Here is a 22,335-nt window from a genome sequence, read left to right on the forward strand (position 1 = left end):
AGCAGTCTTTGTGCCGAACATTTTTGGGTGTAGATTCAGTCATGTCTTCTGTAATATTAACAGTAAATTTTATTTGTAAGACTGATCTGAATTCGGCAATTAAAATTTTCTTGAAACTTTTGAGGCTGAATATGGTGATTTGTTGTACCACACTGAAGTACGATGGTCGAGCCGCAGTAATGTGTTGAAGCGATTTTTTGAACTTAGATCGAAAAAGATCTATTTATGAATGAAAAATTGAAACCTGTTCCAGAACTGTCAGATCTCAAATTGGTGTGGAACCTTGCCTTTTTATTATTATTGATATTATTTTATTATTATTATTATTATTAGCTATATGGTGCAAAGAAGCCTGAGGCTTATGCTGCACCAGCCAAAAAAAATTCCCGAGTTACCCTAATGGAGAGAGAGAGAGAGAAAGAGAGACAAAAGTAGAAGGGAATCACCAAAAAAGAGAAGAATGATGATATCCAGCTCAGGACCCTGGGTGTGCCAAGCCCATACTCACCAGATGTGAGATATATGTGAACACCTGAATTTTCTTAATATGAAACTACAAGGACGAGGCAAACTTGTCAGTGAATTGTATTATAATGTCAAGGCATTCGAAACAAAACTGGAGTTATTTAAAAGTTAACTGCTTCAGAATAATTTTTCACATTTTCCATGTTGTGATAATTTATCTAAAAATATGCCTAGTTCTAATTTTTCCACTGAATATTTTGTTCAAAACTAGTTTGTTGCGGGAAAATTTTGCTGCTAGATTTTCTGATTTTAAAAATAATTCAAAGGTGTGTGAACTTTTTCAAAATCTGTTTGACGCACTCCTCAATGATGTTGATGAGAATTTACAATTAGAGTTGATAGATCTTCAATCTAATGATGCACTGAATACAATATTTAAAAATGAAAATCCAATTAAATTTTATTCAACATTATCTGAGTCAGATTATCCAAAAATGAAAAATTTTGCAAGAGAGGTATTTTTGTGATTAGTACAATAAATAAGTAATAATTAAAATTTGATATAAACAAACTCATATATTTTATATTACAATCCATTAATTTATTTTTTGATCTGTAAATATAGGTAGGTATAAAATTTGTTTCTCTGCATAACATTTAAAGTTATGCAGAGAATATAATTTTCAGTTATTAGGAATTTTCTCGAACCCACCAAATATTCCAAAAATTCATATGTGGCCCACTTCTCTGAAAGTTTAGGAACCTCTGATCTAGACCAAACTTCAGTTATGGTTCAGTCACAGCATGGATTTGTTAAGGGGAAGTCTTGTCTGACAAATTTGATTGAATACTATGATGTGGTCTCAAAGGAACTGGATGCAAAAAATAATTTTGATATCATGTACTTGGATTTTAGGAAAGCTTTTGATATTGTGCACATGGAAGACTACTGAACAAATTGGAGCAATATGGCATTAAGGACAAGTTGCTACAATGGATAAAAATATGGTGAGTCGGAGAAGACAGACAGCAGTAATGAGTGGACACTGCTCTTAATGGAATAATGTTATTAGTGGAGTCCTCCAGGTTTCAGCGTTGGACCCAGAGTTGTTTATTGTATTTATCAGTGATGTTGATGAAGTATATCAGGGTTAATGTCTAAGTTTGCAGACGATACAAAGTTTGGCCGGGTTGTTAATGACAGTAATGATAATATACGACTGCAACAGGATCTAGAAAAGTTAGGATGATAGGTGGCAACTGAAGTTTACTGTTGGCAAATGTAAGATACTGCATATGGGTAGCAGTAACCCCAGAATAACTTACCAACTGTGTGGTACTACACTCGAGGTAGTAGAGTATGAAAAGGACCTGGGAGCAATTGTGCAGTCAGATATGAAGTTTTTTGAGCAGTGCAGATGGGCTGCAAGAACAGCTCATGGTATCTTATCAGTGACATACAGAAATTTTGCTAGGAGGGATAGGGAGGTGATTGTCCCTTATGTAAGGCAATGGTCAGGCTACACCTTGAGTACTGCATACAGGTCTGGAGGCCTCATTTTAGGAAGTATGTAGAGCTGCTAGAACAAGTACAGGGAAGGGCAATGAGATTGGTGAGTGGAACAAAGGGTTGCTGTTACCAAGAAAGACCTAAATTCTGTAAATTGCAGCATCTGGAGCGTAGGCACCTTTGAGATGATCTAATTGAGGTGTATAATGCCTTGAATGTATTGAGCAAGTTCAATGCTGATGGATTCTTCCTCTTTCTCAGATTACTTACCTGAGGGGACATAAATTCAAATTGAGGAAAGACATTGTTCTGACTTTATCCATCGGCTGTTTGATAGTTGGAACAGACTTTCGTCTGTCATAGTGGAATTTGAAAACTTAAATAAGTTGAAGGCATAACTAGACAAGCATTTGGAGTGAATGGATGGGTGAAATGGGAAGGGGTTTTTTTTTTTTTTTTTCATGACTGATGCTATATAAGCTTGCTTTCTTGCATCATATCCTCTACTAATGCTAAACACTCAGGTTAATTACTTTAGGGAATAGATTACTTGAATTGGAACTAGGGGATTTTACGTGACCTGTAACTTGCTCTTGGGTATGCCTTTAATGTTTATGGCTCTTATTCTTCTAGTTGTTAGTTGTTGTGTGGTGATTCAAAGTTTTGTTTTATAAGCCTCTTCTGGACCTTGGAATGCTTTTGGTTGTACTTGGAGGTTCTCAGGGGTAGATAGCAAGGTTTTTTTTCTCCCCAGAAACTGGGGTTTTTTTCGTCCAGTAAACAGGTAAATTGACCAGAGAACACAGGCAACTTACAGTCATAATACATATATGGGTATATGTAAGTGATTACGGGTGGCCCTAATATAATAATTTGATTTGTACTTGGAGGTCTGTGTTAGAACCGATTGGAGAAACATCTGGGGGTATGGCAGATTGTTATTCTATGGAATAATTTGAAGTTCATGAGTGGGGAGGAATGGTACTTTGTTGGCCTTAAAGTTTAGATAATATCTGCAGGTTGCTCTTTGTTTTCTTTTGTAGGTGGTATTTGTACTTATCTTGTGCTTTCATTTCTTTAGTTCTCTTATCAGAGCACAATTGAGTATGATTGAGGATGTTCTTGAGCATTTCTTTCAAACAGTTGACTTCTCTGTATGAGCTGTTGATTTAGTTCTGTACCCATTGTACTTGATAGTTGTCTTAAGTTTTGTTAGTGGTCCTGTGGTTCAGATGCTACACTGGGTCCTTAAGTTTGATTTCTTAGGGTATTAGATGTTGGTATCTGCAAGCAATGAGGAAAGCTAGTTGTCTTTTGTCCTGGTGAGTTTAGAGATGGCATTTTCATGCCTTTTGATTTCTTGGATAGTGTTGTTTCTGTACTGGACCTTAAATATTCCTTTAGCAATATAGTTTGCAGGTATATCAAGAAATGGAAATTGGTGAAATAATGAGCACTTCAGCCTGCATGGAATTAAACAGCCTTTAATTTCTTAAAGAATTACAGTTTATTCTGAGATGTTTCATGGTACTTCCTGTACTACTTCTTCAGTGACTGCAACATTTTAATTTTATTTACTGAATTATAAACTGATTTAAAAATTATTTAAATGGATAAAATTCATCTTTTCCAGATCTTTACTAATAACTATTAACTAATTCATGTTCTTTTATTCATATGAGAATTAAAGTGTAAATATTAACAAGTAATATATGTCTAATTTAATTAATAACTCTGGATAAAAGAAGTCAATATTATTTACCATTTTCATTGCCTTTAAAGTCACTGAAGAAGTGGTATAGGAAATACTGTGAAACATCTGAAAGTAATCTGTAATAATGTAAGAAATTAAAGGCAGATTACACTCCACCCAATTATTTCACCAATTTCCATATCTTGATATACCTGCACATCATACCACTAAAAGAATACCCATTCAGTTTATCAGCAATCTGAGCAAGATCATAAATATTTAAACCATCAATATAAAATGGACTAATGTTATTCATCCCCTTCTTCCTAGTATTTACATAAGTAAAGAAGTCTTTACATTCTTTGCCTAAGACCTCTTAATCTGCCTTAGCTTGCCTAACCTCATTTTGTGATTTGGTTGCAGACTAGTTTATATCTTGATGTTTTCTTTTGATTTTGTACATCAGAATTTCTTCAAAGTTTTTGCTTGTGGCAAAATGTGTAAAACACATTAATATTGTTTAATTGCATACTTCCTTGTTTTGCCACACTTTGATACAAATTTCAAAAATAGGAATAAACAGGGTTTTATATGGATTATTCTCTGTGAACTGAAATAGTACACCTATTGACATTTTCTTAGCAGTCTGCTGCCCACTTTTATACTTGTTGCACTATGTATTCTCAAATCATCACTATTTTTTTCTATTTATCAGATTTATTTTATGTGATGAAAGAGTAAGGCATGACTCTGTTGATATACTTAGCAATTTTATTAATTGTTTATTAATTCTAATGAATGTATATATTTTTATTTCCTATTTTTATATTGTGAGAATAATTCTGAATTAAACAAATAATATAAAGGTATAATTTTATTTATTTAACCAGATGACAATTCAATAGATTCTTCAGCCAGAGAACAGAAAGAACGTAGTTTGTGTTCGAGACTCGGCCATCTTATCACAGCCCTTCATGAACTTATGCAAACTCCCTTACCATTTGGTTCCACTATGGAGACCTTATTGAAGATATTGGCACGACTTTATAGCACACTGACCTTCTTTTCAAAATATGTAAGCTTTGAAAGGATACCGATATTTATTCAAGTATTTTATGAGGTATTTTGTTTACCAGTTTTAGAATAAGAATGTTGGAAAATATTCATCTTCAGAAATTAACTGCATATTACAGTTTATCACTGTAAAATGTTTATTGTAGATCAAGTAAACACAGCCAAATAAAATAAAGAAGAGTTTTTTTGACTACCTGAAAAACAGTATCCACACAGTGTTGCTTCATTACTGTCACTGCTTGTGAATTTATGCAATATCATCCAGTTTCAGTCAATGGCCGTGGAATTCTGTATTTCAAGAATTAACAAATCTATGCATCAGCATGACACACTAATCAACTCGCAAACATAGTAGACCTGAATAATGCTGGCCATTATGCAATGAAAATACCAAACCACTGACAATAAGACACGGGTCGTATGTTTTTTTTTTTTTATGTAAACCCCAAACAAGAGAGGTATCAGAACCTATAGTACTTAGTACCGTGCTTGGGTTGGTGGTTGAAAAGATGAAAGAAGATATTTGTTGACATTGGACTTGAACTTCTGTAGATTGTAATTTTCAGAAAATACGTATGAAGGAAGGTTGTTCCAGAAAACGGCAGTTGAATGAATAAATGAGGAAGATGAAAAGTTGGTTCTGTGAGTTTGAAATTGGACAGTAAATGGATGCTGGCTGGTAGCGGCATGTGTTCGGACTGTTTTGAAAGAGACAGTGGGAATTATAGAAGCCAATTCAGAAGAACAGTGCCCATGGAAGTATCTGTAGAAGAGGCATGCAGCAGAAACAGTATGTCTATGAGACAGCGAGTGGAGAGACTCTGATGTAAGTGATAAAACTTGGTAATGTAAGAGAATGATTGAGTAATCATCGAGGATTCATATTAAGTAAGATACAAACTGATGTTAATAATTTGTAAATTGAGAATAGTTGATGAGAGAGAGGTGTATTGTACTGTAGTATGGTTCAAATATGTGGAAATTGGTATGCATGTATATATGTAGTTTGTTTTTTTATGTAAATGCTGTATATAACGTTCATTAAAGGTTTTTAAATTTATTGAAAAAATGTCTATAATGTTCTGTTAACACCCGCTTTACACACCCTGGAATCTAGAATTTTCTTTGAATTGTGGTCAGATTTGCGTTTGTACAAAACTTCCTGTGCCACAACGTTTCAGATTAGGTACGTCAACAATTTTCACTTCAAAAGGGTCATCATTAATTCACACTTAGTGTGTGACAAGTTGATTAGTATGTCTTTCAGATCATAAATGCACGAACTTGTTGTTTGAATTGCAGTGATTCTACAGCCATTGTTAGCTTTGTAGCCTTCCACGGTAAAGCCTACAATGCTAACAATGGGAGGATGACAAAGACATTCCATTCCATTTATTTCCATTTATTTGTACACACAATTCTTTACATTTTATATACAAGAACTTACAGAGAATATATATATACAATTTTATATACATTAGCATTATCATTCTCATTATACCTATATATATATATATACTATATTATATATGAACGTGTGTGTGTGTGTGTGTGTGTGTGTGTGTGTGTGTGTGTGTGTGTGTGTGTGTGTGTGTGTGTGTGTGTGTGTGTGTGTGTGTGTGTGTGTGTGTGTGTGTGTGTTACCTGTATCAAGGGTGGCTCCTAGGCCTTAGCCCATCTCCACCTTGCACGTCTGTGGTGGTGCAGAAACTCAGCAAGCTTTTTATCCTTGTGTATGTCCACCTTGCCACCAGGGAGCAGCCAACACCCAGGCAGCCGCTGCCTGCCCCCAGGCACAAGCAAAGACACCCAGACAAATGGCACACTAAGGATTGTCTTCAGCATTATGACAATGCACCAGTGCACATGTCTTTGTCAGCTCAACAGTTTTTAGCCAAGAACAAAATGGCAATGATCCCACCCCTGTTCTCTCAACCTGATCCCCCAATGTAACTTTTTCCTGTTACTCAAATTCAAAGACATTACAGAGATGAGATTCAAGCTGAATCACAGAAAGTGTTGGACAACATTGTGAAACATAAGTTCCAGATATGCTTCAAACAGTGGGAGGGGGGAAGTGTTGGGATCAATATATAAACTCTGGTGGGAACTACTTAAACGGGTACAACAATGCTAGCATGTTCCTAACATAATTCTAAATTAATTTTATTACCCAAGTCCATAAACTTTTGTCTCACACCTAGTATAAGGCAGTGTTGTGAAGCCACAGGTTAGGGCTAATTTTGAAAGTATCTGGGTTTTGTCCAGTCGTGATTATAAGAGCCTTGTCAATCAGCTAAGCCCTGGAGAGATTAATTGTGCAGCACTCATCAGGTAAAATTTTTCTTAGAAGTCTTAGAAATATTTCCCCCTTACACTTAAAGGGGGAAATATTTGCAGACATCACTGAGGCAGGGTTTGGTGGGTCAGAAGCCTGCTAATTTATGGAGGGTGCACAGTCTGCTTACTTCTGCCATCATAAACTTTGCCTTCATATGCAGAAGCAAAATTGATTCATGCAGCACTTTTATTCAGACACACAGTACTTGGATATCAAGATGGGAGGATCACTACAAGGCCAACTGGAGATACACTGATGTTAGGAGCATAGTGTAAATAAATTTGATTTTGAAGTAATGGTAAAGTCACCAAAAACAGAAATAATGTGCCAGTCCGACATAGTGGATGCAGAATTTAAATAGAGTTAATGGAATATGTACAGAAAGGACAGATGGGATATTGGGGAGAGGGGAGGTATGATATTAGTTAAGAAGCACATATATATTCTAAAACAGTACTCGCAATTTAAAAAACTTGGCAGTCTAATTTTGATTCGGTCTAGTGTGGCATAATCACTGGTAAAATAAAAATAGAGGGTATGTTATAGGCCAATTGACTGTAATAAGTATGATTAACACTATACAGACGAATAGAGTGCACCAGTAAATCTGAACATCTTATTATATGAGATTTTAACCTTCCACATATTAAATGGAACTTTTGGGTTGGTCACTGACTCAATAGCAGAACATTTCTGGATTTACTCAATAACTGTTTTCTATACCAGCATATCACAGATATAACAAGAGAGCAATATTCTTCATCTGATTATTTACTGTGACTCTTAACTCTTCTTATGTCATCACTCAGGATTAGATTTTTTTGTGCATTACGCATTTTCAGATAAAAGAACCACTGGGTGGCAATCATCATAATACATCAATTGGGATTTATTTAAAAATATAACTGCTGTCCAGGGTAAAGAAAAGGGATGTTACTTTTCCAGAAGTGAATACAAGGTGTGACTGTTAAATATCTGCACACACACAGCCACTATACATCAAGCAGTACTTATGAAACAAAGGCACAGCAGTTGACCTTGAACTCTTCCCTAGTTGTCTTCCAAGGCACGTTCCAACATGCTCATTTTCTTTGCAGTGAAACAGGTTTTCATCACCTTGCATTTTTGCAGTTTTCCAGAAAAATGACGGACAAAATATTGGAATAATGAATCAACTTCAAATTTGTCAAATGAATCAACTTCAAATGAATCAACTTCAACTTCAAATCAACTTCAACTTTACATCAAGTTCATGGGGACGATACTATGTCAAGAGCTCACACGTGTGAATGGCATAAAAAATTTTTAGCAGGAAGAAGGAGAAAATGTGGAAGATGATGAATGACCAGGGTGTCTAGTATCTCTGAAAACTGATCAAAACGTGTACTGTGTAAAGAATTTGATTAGGACTGATTGTTAATTAATCATTAGAATCATTGCATCAGAACTCAGTATGGACAAAGAAAAGATTAGACAAATGTGGGTAGAAGTAACCCCAGAGAAACGTACCAACTGTGTGGTACTACACCTAAGGTGGTAGAAAATGAAAAAGACCTGGGCGTAATTTTGCAGTCAGATATGAAGTTGTCTGAGCAATGCAGACAGGCTGCCAAGGGCAGGGCAGGTCATGGGGTTTTGTCAATGGTATACAGGAATTTTGTTAGCAGGGAAAAGGAGGTGATTGTCCCTCTGTATAAGGGAATGGTCACGCCCCACCACGCCTTCAGTACTACGTACAGGTCTGGAGACCTCATTTTAGGAAGGATGTAGATTTGCTTGAGCGTGTACAGAGAAGTACAAAATTGGTGAGGGGAATGAAGGGATCCTCTTACCAAGAGAGGCTTAAGTTCTGCAAATTGCAGTGGCTGGAGACTAGGCACCTGCGTGGTGATCTGATTGAGATGTATAAGGCCTTGAATGGGTTGAGCACACCGAATTCTGATGGGATCCTTCCACTTGTTCAGATTACGAACCTAAGGGGGCATAAATTTAAATTAAGAAAAGACAGATGTATAATAGATGTGCGGAAATTTGACTTTAGCCAGCAGGTGGTTAATTGCTTGAACAAACTTCCATCTGTCGTTGTGGAAGTTGATAAGTTAAATAAATTTAAGGAGGAACTGGACAGGCATTTGGAGGGAATGGTGTGATTTTTTTTTTTTTTGGCTGATGCTGCATAAGCTCATACACTTGCTTTCTTGCATCACATGCTAGTACTACTACTACCACCAAATACGGAGAATGCAGAAAGGTCAGGAAATGACCACCATATGTTCCCAGAGCAATATGGCCTTAGTTGCTAATGCTCCTAAAAACCAAATAACAAACAACAAACAAACAACTCTTATATACGTACAAAGCTTCTCAAAATTAATAAAAATACTGTATATCAAAAATATATCATCAGTTTTGAACCACATGCATGAATTGCCGCTTTACGATATTAATCTGTTCCAGAGAAACCATCATATCGTGAAAATAATTTAATGTGAACCTAATAACATGTAGTTTTTTGATAATTCGTTCCAAGACCTTGGAAGTTGAAATTTTCGCTATGTAGCTAAGCTATTTATCTCTCTAAAAGGTAATTTTATAATGGAAATTGTATTACTTTTATATAAATTTATGTCAAATAAGCACAACAAAAAATTCACTTTTAACTAAAGGATGCAAAAACAAAACAGTTGGCCAACGTGTTTACAAATGCTGCTACTGGCTGAGACGACAGACTACATAGTCTGGTCAGACACAATTGTAAGCCCTGAAATAAGTAGGTGCCAATTAACATGATCACTAAAATCAGACACTTTATAGGTTAGGTTCTAGTAGGGAAAGATGCCTCAGGATGGGATTAAGCACGTACGTTTCCACAAGATGTGAAGACTATGTGACGAGCAACTAGACCCAGTGACCTGGAGTTCAGTGGCGGGTAAGATCATGGACTGGTGATACAATACAGAATCATTTAATATCCTTAATAGATCACAAAGGGAAACTTGACCAATCTAGTTCATTATTATGAATAAGTCATAAATGTTGGATGAAAAAACTGATTATTTTCCTTGACTTCAGTAAAACCTTTGATAGGGTTTCCCATGAAAAGCTCTTTTTACTAGCGAAAATTACATTATAGACAATGGAGTTTAGTGGGACAGGATGAAAAAACTTAGGGGTTATGATTCATGTGGCTGGGAAGGCATGTTGTGTCTTGTCTATAACAGAGAACTTTCAAGTAGCGAAAAAGGATATCATACTTTTGTATGACCCTATTTAGCATATTGTGTTCAGGTCTAGAGACTATACTTGAATTACAGAACTTCAGGAACGGTTCAGGAAAGGGCAGATTGGTGAGTGATTCTAATTACGTCCATATGAAGTATGGACTAAGTGTGACTATAAAGCTCAGAAAACTAGACATTAAGGGAACTTGATAGAAGTCAGACCCTGAAATTTCTAAAATTCTCTGTTGACCTAATTAATGCAAAAGACAAATATGCCTAACTCATATGGAAGTGAATTAAATACTATTAACATTTATCATATGGTGAAGGGTATGGATAAAATGAATGAGGGATCTATATTTTTCACCGAAGAAAACTAAAAAATAAAGCTTTAGGAGGAAACAATTGTGGAGTAACAGCAGGTCGAAATAAACCTAAGGGTCTATTTTTCCTCCAAGGCTAGCCTTTCCCACCATGAAGAGCTTTCCTCATGGGTGTCCTGGAAGTAAAAAAAAAAAAAAAAGTAAACTGCGGCAATTGTACAGTTTACAAGCTGTGCATTCCAGTTATTTTACTGCCGATTGTATATTGCGATCAAGCATATGCATCATTGAGTATTAACAGTGACGGAAGTGAATACAAAAATTAGTTTACATAAAATGTAAGTGCATCGTTCTAACTGGACAGAAGTGATTTCACAATTCATTTTAGACATTTGGTATTAGATAACACTTTTGAAACTAATGAATTTCACTTTAATACATAATTAAAGTACTTTAGTTTCACCTAAGCAATTAGATCTGCTCGTTATGAACTTCAGAAGGAAAAAACCAGTTTATTTTAGTTTCTATGCTAAAATTCCTCGAATTGAGTAAATAACAGGAAAGTTTATTCAGTTATAGGATTGAAAAATCCCCCATCCACCATTGTGATAAGAACTTTGTTTAAGTTCTAACATACCTTAGAGCAGTGGTCTCAAAACGTTTTTGGTTGTGCACTCTTATTTTACTTAAAAGGACTAACGCGCACCCCGGAATAAAAAATTAAATATATAAGTTTAATATTTTTATTTATTTATAAATCATATACATGGAAGGCATTACATATAAAATCGCATTTATAAAATCACATATAATTTTAAAAGATCACAAATAAAAAAAATACAAAACAAAATTAAATTGAAGTTCAAGTACAAAATGCATGTACTTGAATGTGCGTGATTAAATAAAGCAGCATGATCAAACAAAGCCACATATTGAAATATTAAAAAAACATTTATTTATAATTTTTATTTTCAAGTACATTTCGAAAAACTAAAGTTTTCATAATTAAAAAATATTGATTTTTTGCAGATTGTCTCGCTCACTCCATGGATCATCTTGCGCACCCCTAGGGGGTGTGCATATCCAACTTTGGAGTCCACTGCCTTAGAGTACCAACAATTTCCAGACAAGCAGGTCTTAATTCACAAGTTTAACAATAAATGTTTCATACAGTCATTTCATTGTTTACTAATTACTGAGGTGCCTCCGTAGCCAGGTGGGCAGGAGCAGCAGTGCGTAGCACACGCTTCTTGATTAGACCGGGGTTCGAGCCCGTGAGCCACCAAATACGGAAGATGCGGAAAGGTCAGAGAATGACCACCGCATATCCCGGAGCAATATGGCCTTAGTTGCTAATGCTCCTAAAAACCAAATAACAAACTAATTACTGATCTAATTTGTTGGAAATTAGCAGAATTTAACTAATTAGGGATTAGAAAATTTCTTAATCTCAAAGATTATTCCAAACAAGTTAGTCACCACTGCAAAGAAAACATCTTAACTATGAGTGATGCACTTGATAAAAGAATGCCACCTGTTTAAGTATTGCTTTAGACTTCACTGCAAAAAGTTTAAAGTTTCAAGTTTAGTTTGTTAAACTAAAATGACTCGATAAAGAATTCATCGAATAAGAAATAGTTATTATCATTATTATTATTAGCCATATGGTGCAAGGAAGCCTGAGGCTTATGCTGCACCAGCCAAAAAAAAATTTCTGAATTACCCTGAGAGAGAGAGAGAGAGAGAGAGAGTCAGAAGTAGAAGGGAATCACCAAGAAAGAGAAGAATGATAATATACAGCTCAGGACCCTAGGTGTGCCAAGCCCATACTCACCAGAGGTGAGCCTCTTAGGTTAGTTGTTTCAGCTAGATTTAGAAAAGGTCAATCTTGCACAATGACAATAGAGATATTCATTGGCTGACAGACTAGCACTGATAGTTACCAATTAATTACTGTTTTGGATGAAAGTTTTTGAAAATTTTCGCTAAAAAAACCATGTTAAATTCTCTAAACTTCAAGCATAATATGCCATAAGTTTATAGTATTTAATCACTGTACTAATACACAGTTCAGTTTACGCTAATATGGAGATCAATGTAATAATTAACCATTTCAGGCACAATGCAAGCTTGTTAACCACAAGAACTATAAAACATGCAGGAAGACATCTCCTTAGTCAATAAATATAACTTTAAAATTTTTAAATTAATTTTTTAAAATGTAATCCAAAAACATTTCATTTATATCTCACTTTTCAAATGTGCCTGTATTAAACTGAAACTGTGTGCGTGCGCATGTGCACACATGCATACCCAATGAATGAACTTGCCCATCGTTGATGTTTGGATATGCTATAATAATATTATAGCTCATAATGCTTGCCTGCATACATGCACATCTCTGCATGTATACTTGACCACCATTGATGTGTGGATAAACTGTAATAATATTAATTAACATCTTGATATATAGGCTTAATTCTATCAACCATAAATTCTAAATGGCAGCAATGAATCATCTATCTTTCTCTGTTGACCTAATTAATGCAAAGGACAAATAACCCTAACTCATGGAAGAGAATTAATTATGATTAGCATTTATCATATGGTGCAGGGAAGACATAGGTTTCTGCTGCAATCTCTCATCTGTGTTTCCAACTAATAGTAGACATAGCTTTAACACACAGCAGCACAAAAATAGCTTTTAAAATCAGAGGAGGAGGTCATGGTACATGAAATAAAACTGTTGTCCAGTTTTGGATCACAAACCCAAAGTTGAAGAAATTCTTTGAAATTCTGATCCAGAAGTTACTGAAAGTGAATTAAGTAATATACAGAAACTGCTTGCAAAGCAATGGGTAAGTTTCTGAAAAGTACCATGATTAGTAAAGCCAAAGTTCAATATGGAATAGGAAATTGAGGGAAAAATATTAATTATGCCAATAAAATATGGTAAAACACAGCAAATTTCATTTTCCATTCATACAGCATTAAAGAAAAGTTTGGTACAAAAGGTAAAATAAGTGTCAGTTTACATTACTGTTTAACAAACATGTAATTTTAAAGCATTATGAAAATAGCTATTTTCAAAAATGTTTTCTTTGATTTCTCCACTAAAAATTCCAAGATCTCTGTTAATTATTGTGCAGTTAGGAAAAATTCATGAAATAGGCACATGGCATCTGTCACATGCAGTTATTGATGTCAAGCTGGCTCTGCAACCACATGCTTTCCTCCAATTCGTAACTCTCTATGGCTTTGTGACATTGAAAGGTCATCTGCAATCAAACTATTGACAAACACACATTCATTGAGGTGTATGATTTTCCAATTTGGCATTAGAATTAGTAGAGGCATACGATGCAAGAAAGCAAGCTTATGCAGCATCAGCCAAAAAAAAAAAAAAACCACTTCCACTTCACCCCTCTGTTCGTTTGAAATACCTGTCCAGCTGAGCCTTAAATTTATTTAGGCTATCAACTTCCACGACAAGGGATGGAAGTCTGTTCCACCAACCAACTACCCGCTGGCTAAAGGCAAATTTCCGTACGTCTATCCTAAATCTGTCTTTCCTCAATTTGAATTTATGCCCTCTCAGGTGATTATTCTGAGCAAGAGGAAGAATCCCATCAGCATTGAGCATGCTCAAACCATTCAAGGCTTTATACACCTCTATCAGAACACCTCGCTGGTGCCTAGTCTCCAGACACTGTAATTTGCAAAACTTAAGCCTTTCTTCGTAAGAGCACCCCTTTGTTCCATTCACTAATCTTGTTGCCCTTCTCTGTACTCGTTCCAGCAACTCGACATCCTTCTTGAAATGAGGCTTCCAGACCTGTATACAGTACTCTAGGTGTGGCCTGACCATTGCCTTATACAAGGGAATAATCACCTCCTTATCCCAGCTAGAAAAATTCCTGTATATCTTTGACAAGACACCATGAGCGACTCTTGCAGCCCGTCTGCACTGCTCAGAGAACTTCGTATCCGCCTGCACAATTACCCCCAGGTCCTTTTCATTCCCTACCACTGTCAGTGTAGTACCACAGAGTTGATACGTTGCTCTGGGGTTGCTGTTTCCCATGTGTAGTACTTTACATTTGTCAATGTTAAACTTCATTTGCCACCTCTCAGCCAATCTGCTCAACTTTTCAAGATCCTGTTGCAGCAGCATAGTGTCAGTAGTGTTCTTGACAACCCTGCCAACCTTTGTATCATCTGCAAACTTGGACATTAAGCTTGATATACCATCATCAATATCATTTATTAATACAGAAAACAATAATGGACCCAACACTGACCCCTGATGGATTCCACTAATAACATTAGTCCACGATGAGCAGTGTCCATTGATTACCACCCTCTGTCTTCTCCCCCTCAACCACCCCTTTATCCATAGCAGCAACCTGCCTCCAATGCCACAATGCTCCAATTTGTGCAGCAGTCTTCCATGTGCAACAGTATCAAAAGCCTTTCTAAGATCCAAGTATATAATATCAAAGTTATTCCCTGCATCCAGTTCTTTTGTGGCTGCATCATAGTATCCAATCAAATTGGTCAGGCAAGACTTCCCCTTAACAAAACCATGCTGTGTCCGAGCTATAACTGAAGTCTTGTGTAGATGATTTTGCAGTGCTTCTTTAACCAGTGCCTCCATTAATTTTCCTAGAACAGAAGTTAAACTCAGGTCTATAATTACTTGTGTCAGCCTCCTTTGTGAATTGGGGTCACATTTGCACATCTCCAGTCTGTGGGTATCTCCCCTGAGTCCAAGGAAGCTCTCATAATTATGGCCAAGTGTTGCTTACTTCCTTTGCTGCCTCCTTTAATATAACTGGATAGATCCCATTCCCCCGAGGTGCCTTTCTTGTGTTTATCTTCAACAATTTCTCCTCCACTTTACTCTCAGTTATTACAAGATTCTCTAGCTTACTGCCAGGGTTGAATACACCTCTGGCATTCCCCTCGCTGAATAACTCCTCATGTGTGAATGTCGATGCAAAATATTCATTTAGTTTCTTAGCTACCTGAGCAAGATCATCAACAGTTGAACCATCAATATCAAGTGGACCAATCTCATTCATCCCCTTCCTTCTAGAGTTTACATAAGTAAAGAACTCTTTGCTGTTTTTCTTTGCATCCCTTGCCAAAGTTTTCTCATAATCTGCCTTCGCCTGCCTAACCTCCTTTGAAACTTGGTTACAGATCAACTTGTATCTATCATAGTCTTCTGTGTCACGTGTTAATTTGTATGTATCCCATGCATTTTTCTTCTCTGCCATATGTCTCATTAGTTCGTCTGACATCCATTTTGGCCTAAACCTTGAACAGTATTTCTTAGTTTGTATGTAAAGCCTAGTAGCTCCCAAGATAAGTTCTTTGAATGCTTCCCATTTTGAATTTGCTGTTGGTAACATCATCAGTTGGTTCCATCGTATAGAATTTAAATACTGTCTCAGACCATCGTAGTCGCCTTTATGAAAGCAATAACTCTTCCCTTTACCCCTTCCCTTTTCCCTTTACCTCTTTGAGTAAATCCCACTTCAGCACACTGTGATCACTGCTACCTAGTGGTTCCTTTTGCATTTCATTTGCTGACAGGTCTAAAGGGAGTTTTAAAAAATTGATTCTTCACAGTTGTATTCAGAAAGGATTTAAAATAAATGTGGCTTTAAAAAAGTTAGCAATTTTGATTTGGTTTTTCTAAATTTTTGAAATTCTCACGTGCACAGAGAAATTTCAATATTTTTGTGTTTAGTTATGGGTTAAAAAAATTGTCATACATTTCCCTTGCTCTGGCCAATGTACTTTTGCAAAGTGGATTTGCTAAAGTACATTGGCATGGTTGACCAAGTTCATGGGGAGTACCCAGAAAAATGTAATTAGTGTAGATCCAGAACTCCTGTAGCCTCTAAAAATGTGCACTCGAATCACCAGACTATATAAATCTGGCATCACTCACTAGTCTTTGCAATGGAAAAGTTTGGTGAAACACAAGCAGTTGCTCTTGACATCTCAAAGGCTTTTGATCATGTTTGGCATAAAGGTCTTCTAAATAAACTTCCATCTTATGGTTTGCCAACTGTTTTTATAATTGGTTATCCAGTTTTCTCTCTGATCGCTCACTGAGGGTGATGGTAGATGGCTCTCTGTATTCTGACTTCTCCACTAATGCTGGTGTCCCCCAAGGTTCAGTTCTTTCCCCTACTCTTTCCTTCTTATATATTAATGACCTTCTTCCATTGGCTGGAAATCCTATCCATAGTTTTGCCGATGATAGCACATTGCATTCGACTTTCCATTTTGAGAAAACTCGCCCAGCTCAATCATCTTCAACTTCTTGAATATCCGCTACCAATAATGCCGATCTCCAGGTAATTCCCCAGCTGGGCAAAGACAACTTAGTTTATTTCAATCCTTCTAAAACTCCCTCCTGTTTTATAGCTCACAAAAAGGATTCTTCTGCTCCTGTGCTTATCTTTGGTAACACTCCGATTTCTAGGCAAGTTGATATATCTCTTTTGGGGATTACCCTGACTTCTAATCTCTCTTTGCACAAGCACATTACAAATATTGCTTCCTCTACATCTAAAAAACTTTGTTTTCTCTTTCGTGCTTGGCGTTACTTTTCTTCCAAACAGCTGTTCACTCTGTACGAATTGCAAATCCGCCCTGCCATGGAATATTGTTCCCACATCTGGGGCAATGCCCCCAAAACCTTACCCAGTCTTCTTGATTGCATTCAGAAGAGGGCAGTTAGGTTAATTAATGACTCATCTCTAACAGAGTCTCTCCACTCGCTGTGTCATCGACATACTGTTTCTGCTGCATGCCTTTTCTACAGATACTTCTATGGGCATTGTTCTTCTGAATTGGCTTCTATAATTCCCACTCTCTCTTTCAAAACAGTCCGAACACGTGCCGCCAACATGCATTTACTGTCCAACTTCAAACTCACAGAACCAACTTTTCATCTTCCTCGCTCATTCATTCAACTGCCATTTTCTGGAACAACCTTCCTTCATATGTATTTCCTGAAAATTAGTCTACAGAAGTTCGTGTCTAATGTCAAAAAATACGTTCTCTCATCTTCTCAGCTTACAACCCAAGCATGGTACCAAGTACTATATGTTCTAATACCTCTCGTGTTTGCGGTTTTCATTAAAAAAAAAAAAAAAAAATGTCCGTGTCTCTCATAATTAGCAGGGTGGTTATAACTGCCATTCTCCCATGCCAGGCGGAAAACACCTGAGTTCAAATCCCATCGATGACACAAGAAATTTTTTATTGGCTTTTTTCACAGATTGCCAATGTGTGTGTTTTTTTTTTTTTTTTTGTTCCCCCCCCAGCCCACCCACAGAAACTGTCGTTTTTCATCCAGCAAACTGACCAAAGAATTCTGTTACAGACACAATATATTGACAGCTTGCAGTAAATTGTATAATACAGCTTACATAACTTGGTGCGATTTTGATATTTTAATACTTAGTACCTTTGATTAACTAAAGTATGATTTATATTCCTGATTTGTTCTTTTTTTTCTGTTTTGAGTAACAGAACAGTGATTTTGATATGCAGTATCTTACTGCTAATTGCTGTTTTCTAAAACAGCAAATAATATATTTTTATGAAATTTTATGTACTGCCTTATCCAAAAATATAAGGATGAAAAAATGTGTGTGTAAATTCTAACATAGTTAATGTAATCATATTAATCAATCATGAAAGACAGGCACATAGATGCTAGGTCTTTTCATTATCTAACTGATCATATTCTACAGTTACAGCTGAATTATTTTAGTGAATGTAGTTTGGGATTGTTGCTTGAAAATTAAGTGGTATTGCATAATTAGGGTGTGATTTTTCAACATGTTGATTTTGAGGAAAAATTTTTAATTCTTCTTACTTCATTCCATCCATTTTACTTAAATATATTTAAATAAATTACGTTATTTTACCTAGTGTTGAATTTAAAGGAGCTTCTTGATTCCCCATCCCCCACAATTTCATTAAGATCTAACATGATATTTTATTATTAATTAACCTCACATTAATTCTTCCGCAGGGTTGAAAAATTTGTATTTGCTAGTTTACCATAATATTCAGCAATTAGAATTAAAAGTGAATGAAAGCATTTGTTAACTTCATTAACAAGTACAGTAAATCCCCCGCTATTCGCGGTATCTGTATTCGCGGTCGCTGATTTAATATAAAATCAAACCTTAAAAAATGTGAATTTTAAAGGGCAGTGAACGTTTTCCGCCATAAAAAAACCTGGCTAAAATTATCTTTCCTGGTCAAAACAGCGCTCAGTGTGTGGGGGAGAGGGGTGAAAAAATCACGACGTGGATGTTTCTCGCTAATCCTTGTTCAGTATGTGTTATGTGCTTGTCATGGAAGGTTTCATCATTTGCTTTTAATTTATATGCTTACAAAAGTGATAAATCTACCTAATTTTGCATTATAAAACTAATATCTAATTTTGCATTGTAAAACAGACTTTTTCGAGTGTGTTAACTGAAGAAAGTGACTTTATTGTGGACAAGTTCTTTCTAACCCGTACAAAAATATGGCTAAGAATAACAAGGGAAATGTGAAAATATCAAAGAAGGTGATGACATTACCGAATAAAATTGAGTTATTAGACAAAATTTCTAATGGTGAAAGTGTCTCTTCAGTGGCAAAACATTATAAAATCAGTGAGTCACAGTATGATCAATCAAAAGATCGGAAGAAAAAATCTGCCGTAGTGTCCGTGAAAACACGCTAATTGCTTCAAAAATTTGCTCTGTAACTCGTGATATTAAATTAGAAAAAATGGGAAAGGCTTTAAATCTGTGAATAGAAAACCGAACTCAAAATAAAATTCCGTTAAGTTCACTCATTGTTCGTGAAAAGACAAAACTCCTTTATCAACACTTTAGCGAAACTGGTGATAGCACTGACAGGATAAGTTTTTTAGCTAGCAAAGGCGCTGGTTTGAAAGATTTATTTGAAATTTCTAACAAATATTACATTTAATATTAAATTGTTTCTTATTTTCATTTCGATGTCATATGCTTGCATTTCACTATGTACTGTCTATGTACATAGTCATATTATGAAGGTACATATAATACATACATAGACAAAATTTTAGACTAGTTTTTTTTATATATTTCATACTTTGGAACGGAACCCCTTTATTACTATGGGAGCCATAACTCAGTATTCGCGTTTTTGGTATTCGCGACATTTCTCAGGAACATAACCCCCGCGAATAGTGGGAGTTTACTGTACTTTCATGATTAAATTAACTGTGTGTGTGTGTTATTTTTGAGATTTTTTTTTTATATATGTGGTTTCTCTTATTGGGTATATCTACAGGCCTACCTTGAGACTGGCTGCAAAGACAAAGTTTGGTAGTATTACTGATATATATACTCATTTTGTTTACATGTGTATTGTGGTTACGGGCAATAGTAGCAGTAGTGGCATGTGATGCAAAGAAAGCAAGTGTTTGAGCTTATGGCGCATCAGCCAAAAAAAAAAAAAAAAAAAAATCACACCATTCCCTCCAAATGCCTCTCCAGTTCCTCCTTAAATTTATTCAGCCTATCAACTTCCACAATGACAGATGGAAGTTTGTTCCGCAATTAACCACCCGCTGGCTAAAAGCAAATTTCCGCACATCTATTCTACATCTGTCTTTTCTTAATTTGAATTTATGCCCCATTAGGTTCGTAATCTGAACAAGTGGAAGGATCCCATCAGAATTCAGTGTGCTCAACCCATTCAAGGCCTCATACACCTCAATCAGATCACCGTGCAGGTGACTAGTCTCCAGCCACTGCAATTTGCAGAACTTAAGCCTCTCTTGGTAAGAATATCCCTTCATTCCCCTCACCAATCTTGTTGCCCTTCTCTGTACACGCTCAAGCAAATCTACATCCTTCCTAAAATGAGGCCTCTACAACCTGTACGCAGCACTCAAGGCGTGGCCTGACCATTGCCTTATACAGAGGGACAATCACCTCCTTTTCCCTGCTACCAAAATTCCTATATATCATTGAAAAAATCCCATGACCTGCCCTGGCAGCCTGTCTGCATTGCTCAGAAAACTTCAAATCTGACTGCACAATTACTTCCAGGTCTTTTTCATTTTCTACCCCCTTAAGTGTAGTACGACACAGTTGGTACGTTTCTCTGGGGTTACTTCTACCCATATGCAGTATTTTGCATTTCTCAAGGTTAAACTTCAGTTGCCACTTCTTAGTCCATCTGCCCAAATTTTCTAGATCCTGTTGCAGCAGCACACTGCCATTACTGTCATTAACAACCCTGCCAACCTTTGTATCATCTGAAACTTCGACATTAAGTCTGATATACCTTCATCAATATCATTGATAAATATACAAAACAGCAGTGGACCCAACACCGAACCCATTGGGACTCCACTAATAACATTAGTCCACGAAGAGCAGCACCCATTGATTACCACCCTCTGTCTTCTCCCACTCAACCATCCTTTTATCCATTGTAGCAACTTACCCTTAATACCATTCTGCTCCAATTTGTATAGTAAATAAATAATTAAATAAATAAATAAATTCTTTATTGCTAATAAGTACAGGACATGTACTAGAGACAATAATACTCAACACGGGGACATGGCCAGGAGTTTTACATTATAAATGAAATTAATTGGCAAAAAGGAAAAAAAATACCGTTACATGGAAATCATGAGTTACAAACATGTAAATTATAATAATGAAAAATGAGGACTAAACGTCATATGGAAGAAATTATCCTAGTTCCACAGATGGAATCCACTCGAGGAGCATGTGACGGTATTTGTAGTCGGTTTCTGAAGGTCGACTCCAAGACGGAGCAGTGCCTGAATTTTGGGGAGTGCCTGGGCAGGTAGGAACCGACTACACAGTTTCAACCGGTTGTATTTGAGGATTAGTTTGGGCTCTGACCTCAAGGATGGCGTAGGATTGTGCCACTGACAGAAATCCCAGATGTTTGGGGCGTTTATTACTCCTGTGTACATTTTTACTGAAGTCATTAAATGCCTGCTGTCAATTAACCTCGGGATCCTGGGTACATTTAGCTGCTCAGCCATGTCAGTTGTTCTCAATTGACGGGGTCGGCGATGCTTATTTGTGGCCCATTTCAGGGTCCAGTATTCACACGAGAACACCGGTTTTTGAAGTGAAGGCGACGCAGATGCCCAGTAGTCTTCCATGCGCAACTGTGTCAAAAGCTTTCGTGAAATCCAAGTATATCAAAATTTTTTGCATCCAGTTCCTTTGTAACCACGTCGTAATAACCAATCAAATTTGTCAGACAAGACTTTCCCTTAACAAACCCATGCTGTGTCTGAATTATTGCTGCAGTCTTGTCTAGATGATCCTGCAATGCATCTTTAACCAGTGACTCCATTATTTTACCCAGAACAGAAGTTAAACTAACTGGTCTGTAATTACTCATATCACCCTTCGATCCCCCCTTTCTGAATTGGGGATACAAAGAAATCCTTGCTGTTTTTCTTAGCATCCTTTGCCAAAGAGTCTGGCCTTGGCACATTGTAGCCTTAGTTGCTAATGCGCCAAAAAATCCAAACAAACAAACAAACTTTGCCAAAGATTTCTCGTAATCTGCATTCGACTGCATAACCTCCTTTGTGACCTGATTACAGACTAGCTTATATCTGCCATAGGCAG

General features: G+C 36.4%; 1 protein-coding gene across 1 annotated transcript in view; it reads left to right on the forward strand.

The window, feature by feature from the left end:
* Positions 1–22,335, forward strand: part of LOC150078353 (Fanconi anemia group I protein homolog) — a 195,476-nt gene that overhangs the window by 82,701 nt on the left and 90,440 nt on the right. The window contains exon 4 of the mRNA XM_090385263.1: positions 4,559–4,743. Within this exon, the coding sequence (XP_090241389.1) occupies positions 4,559–4,743 (185 nt within the window). The remainder of the gene's footprint in view (positions 1–4,558; positions 4,744–22,335) is intronic.

Source organism: Mastigoproctus giganteus, chromosome 11 (genome assembly GCF_048544385.1).
Source record: "Mastigoproctus giganteus isolate SK-2022 chromosome 11, ASM4854438v1, whole genome shotgun sequence".
In the NCBI taxonomy this organism is placed as follows: domain Eukaryota; kingdom Metazoa; phylum Arthropoda; class Arachnida; order Uropygi; family Thelyphonidae; genus Mastigoproctus; species Mastigoproctus giganteus.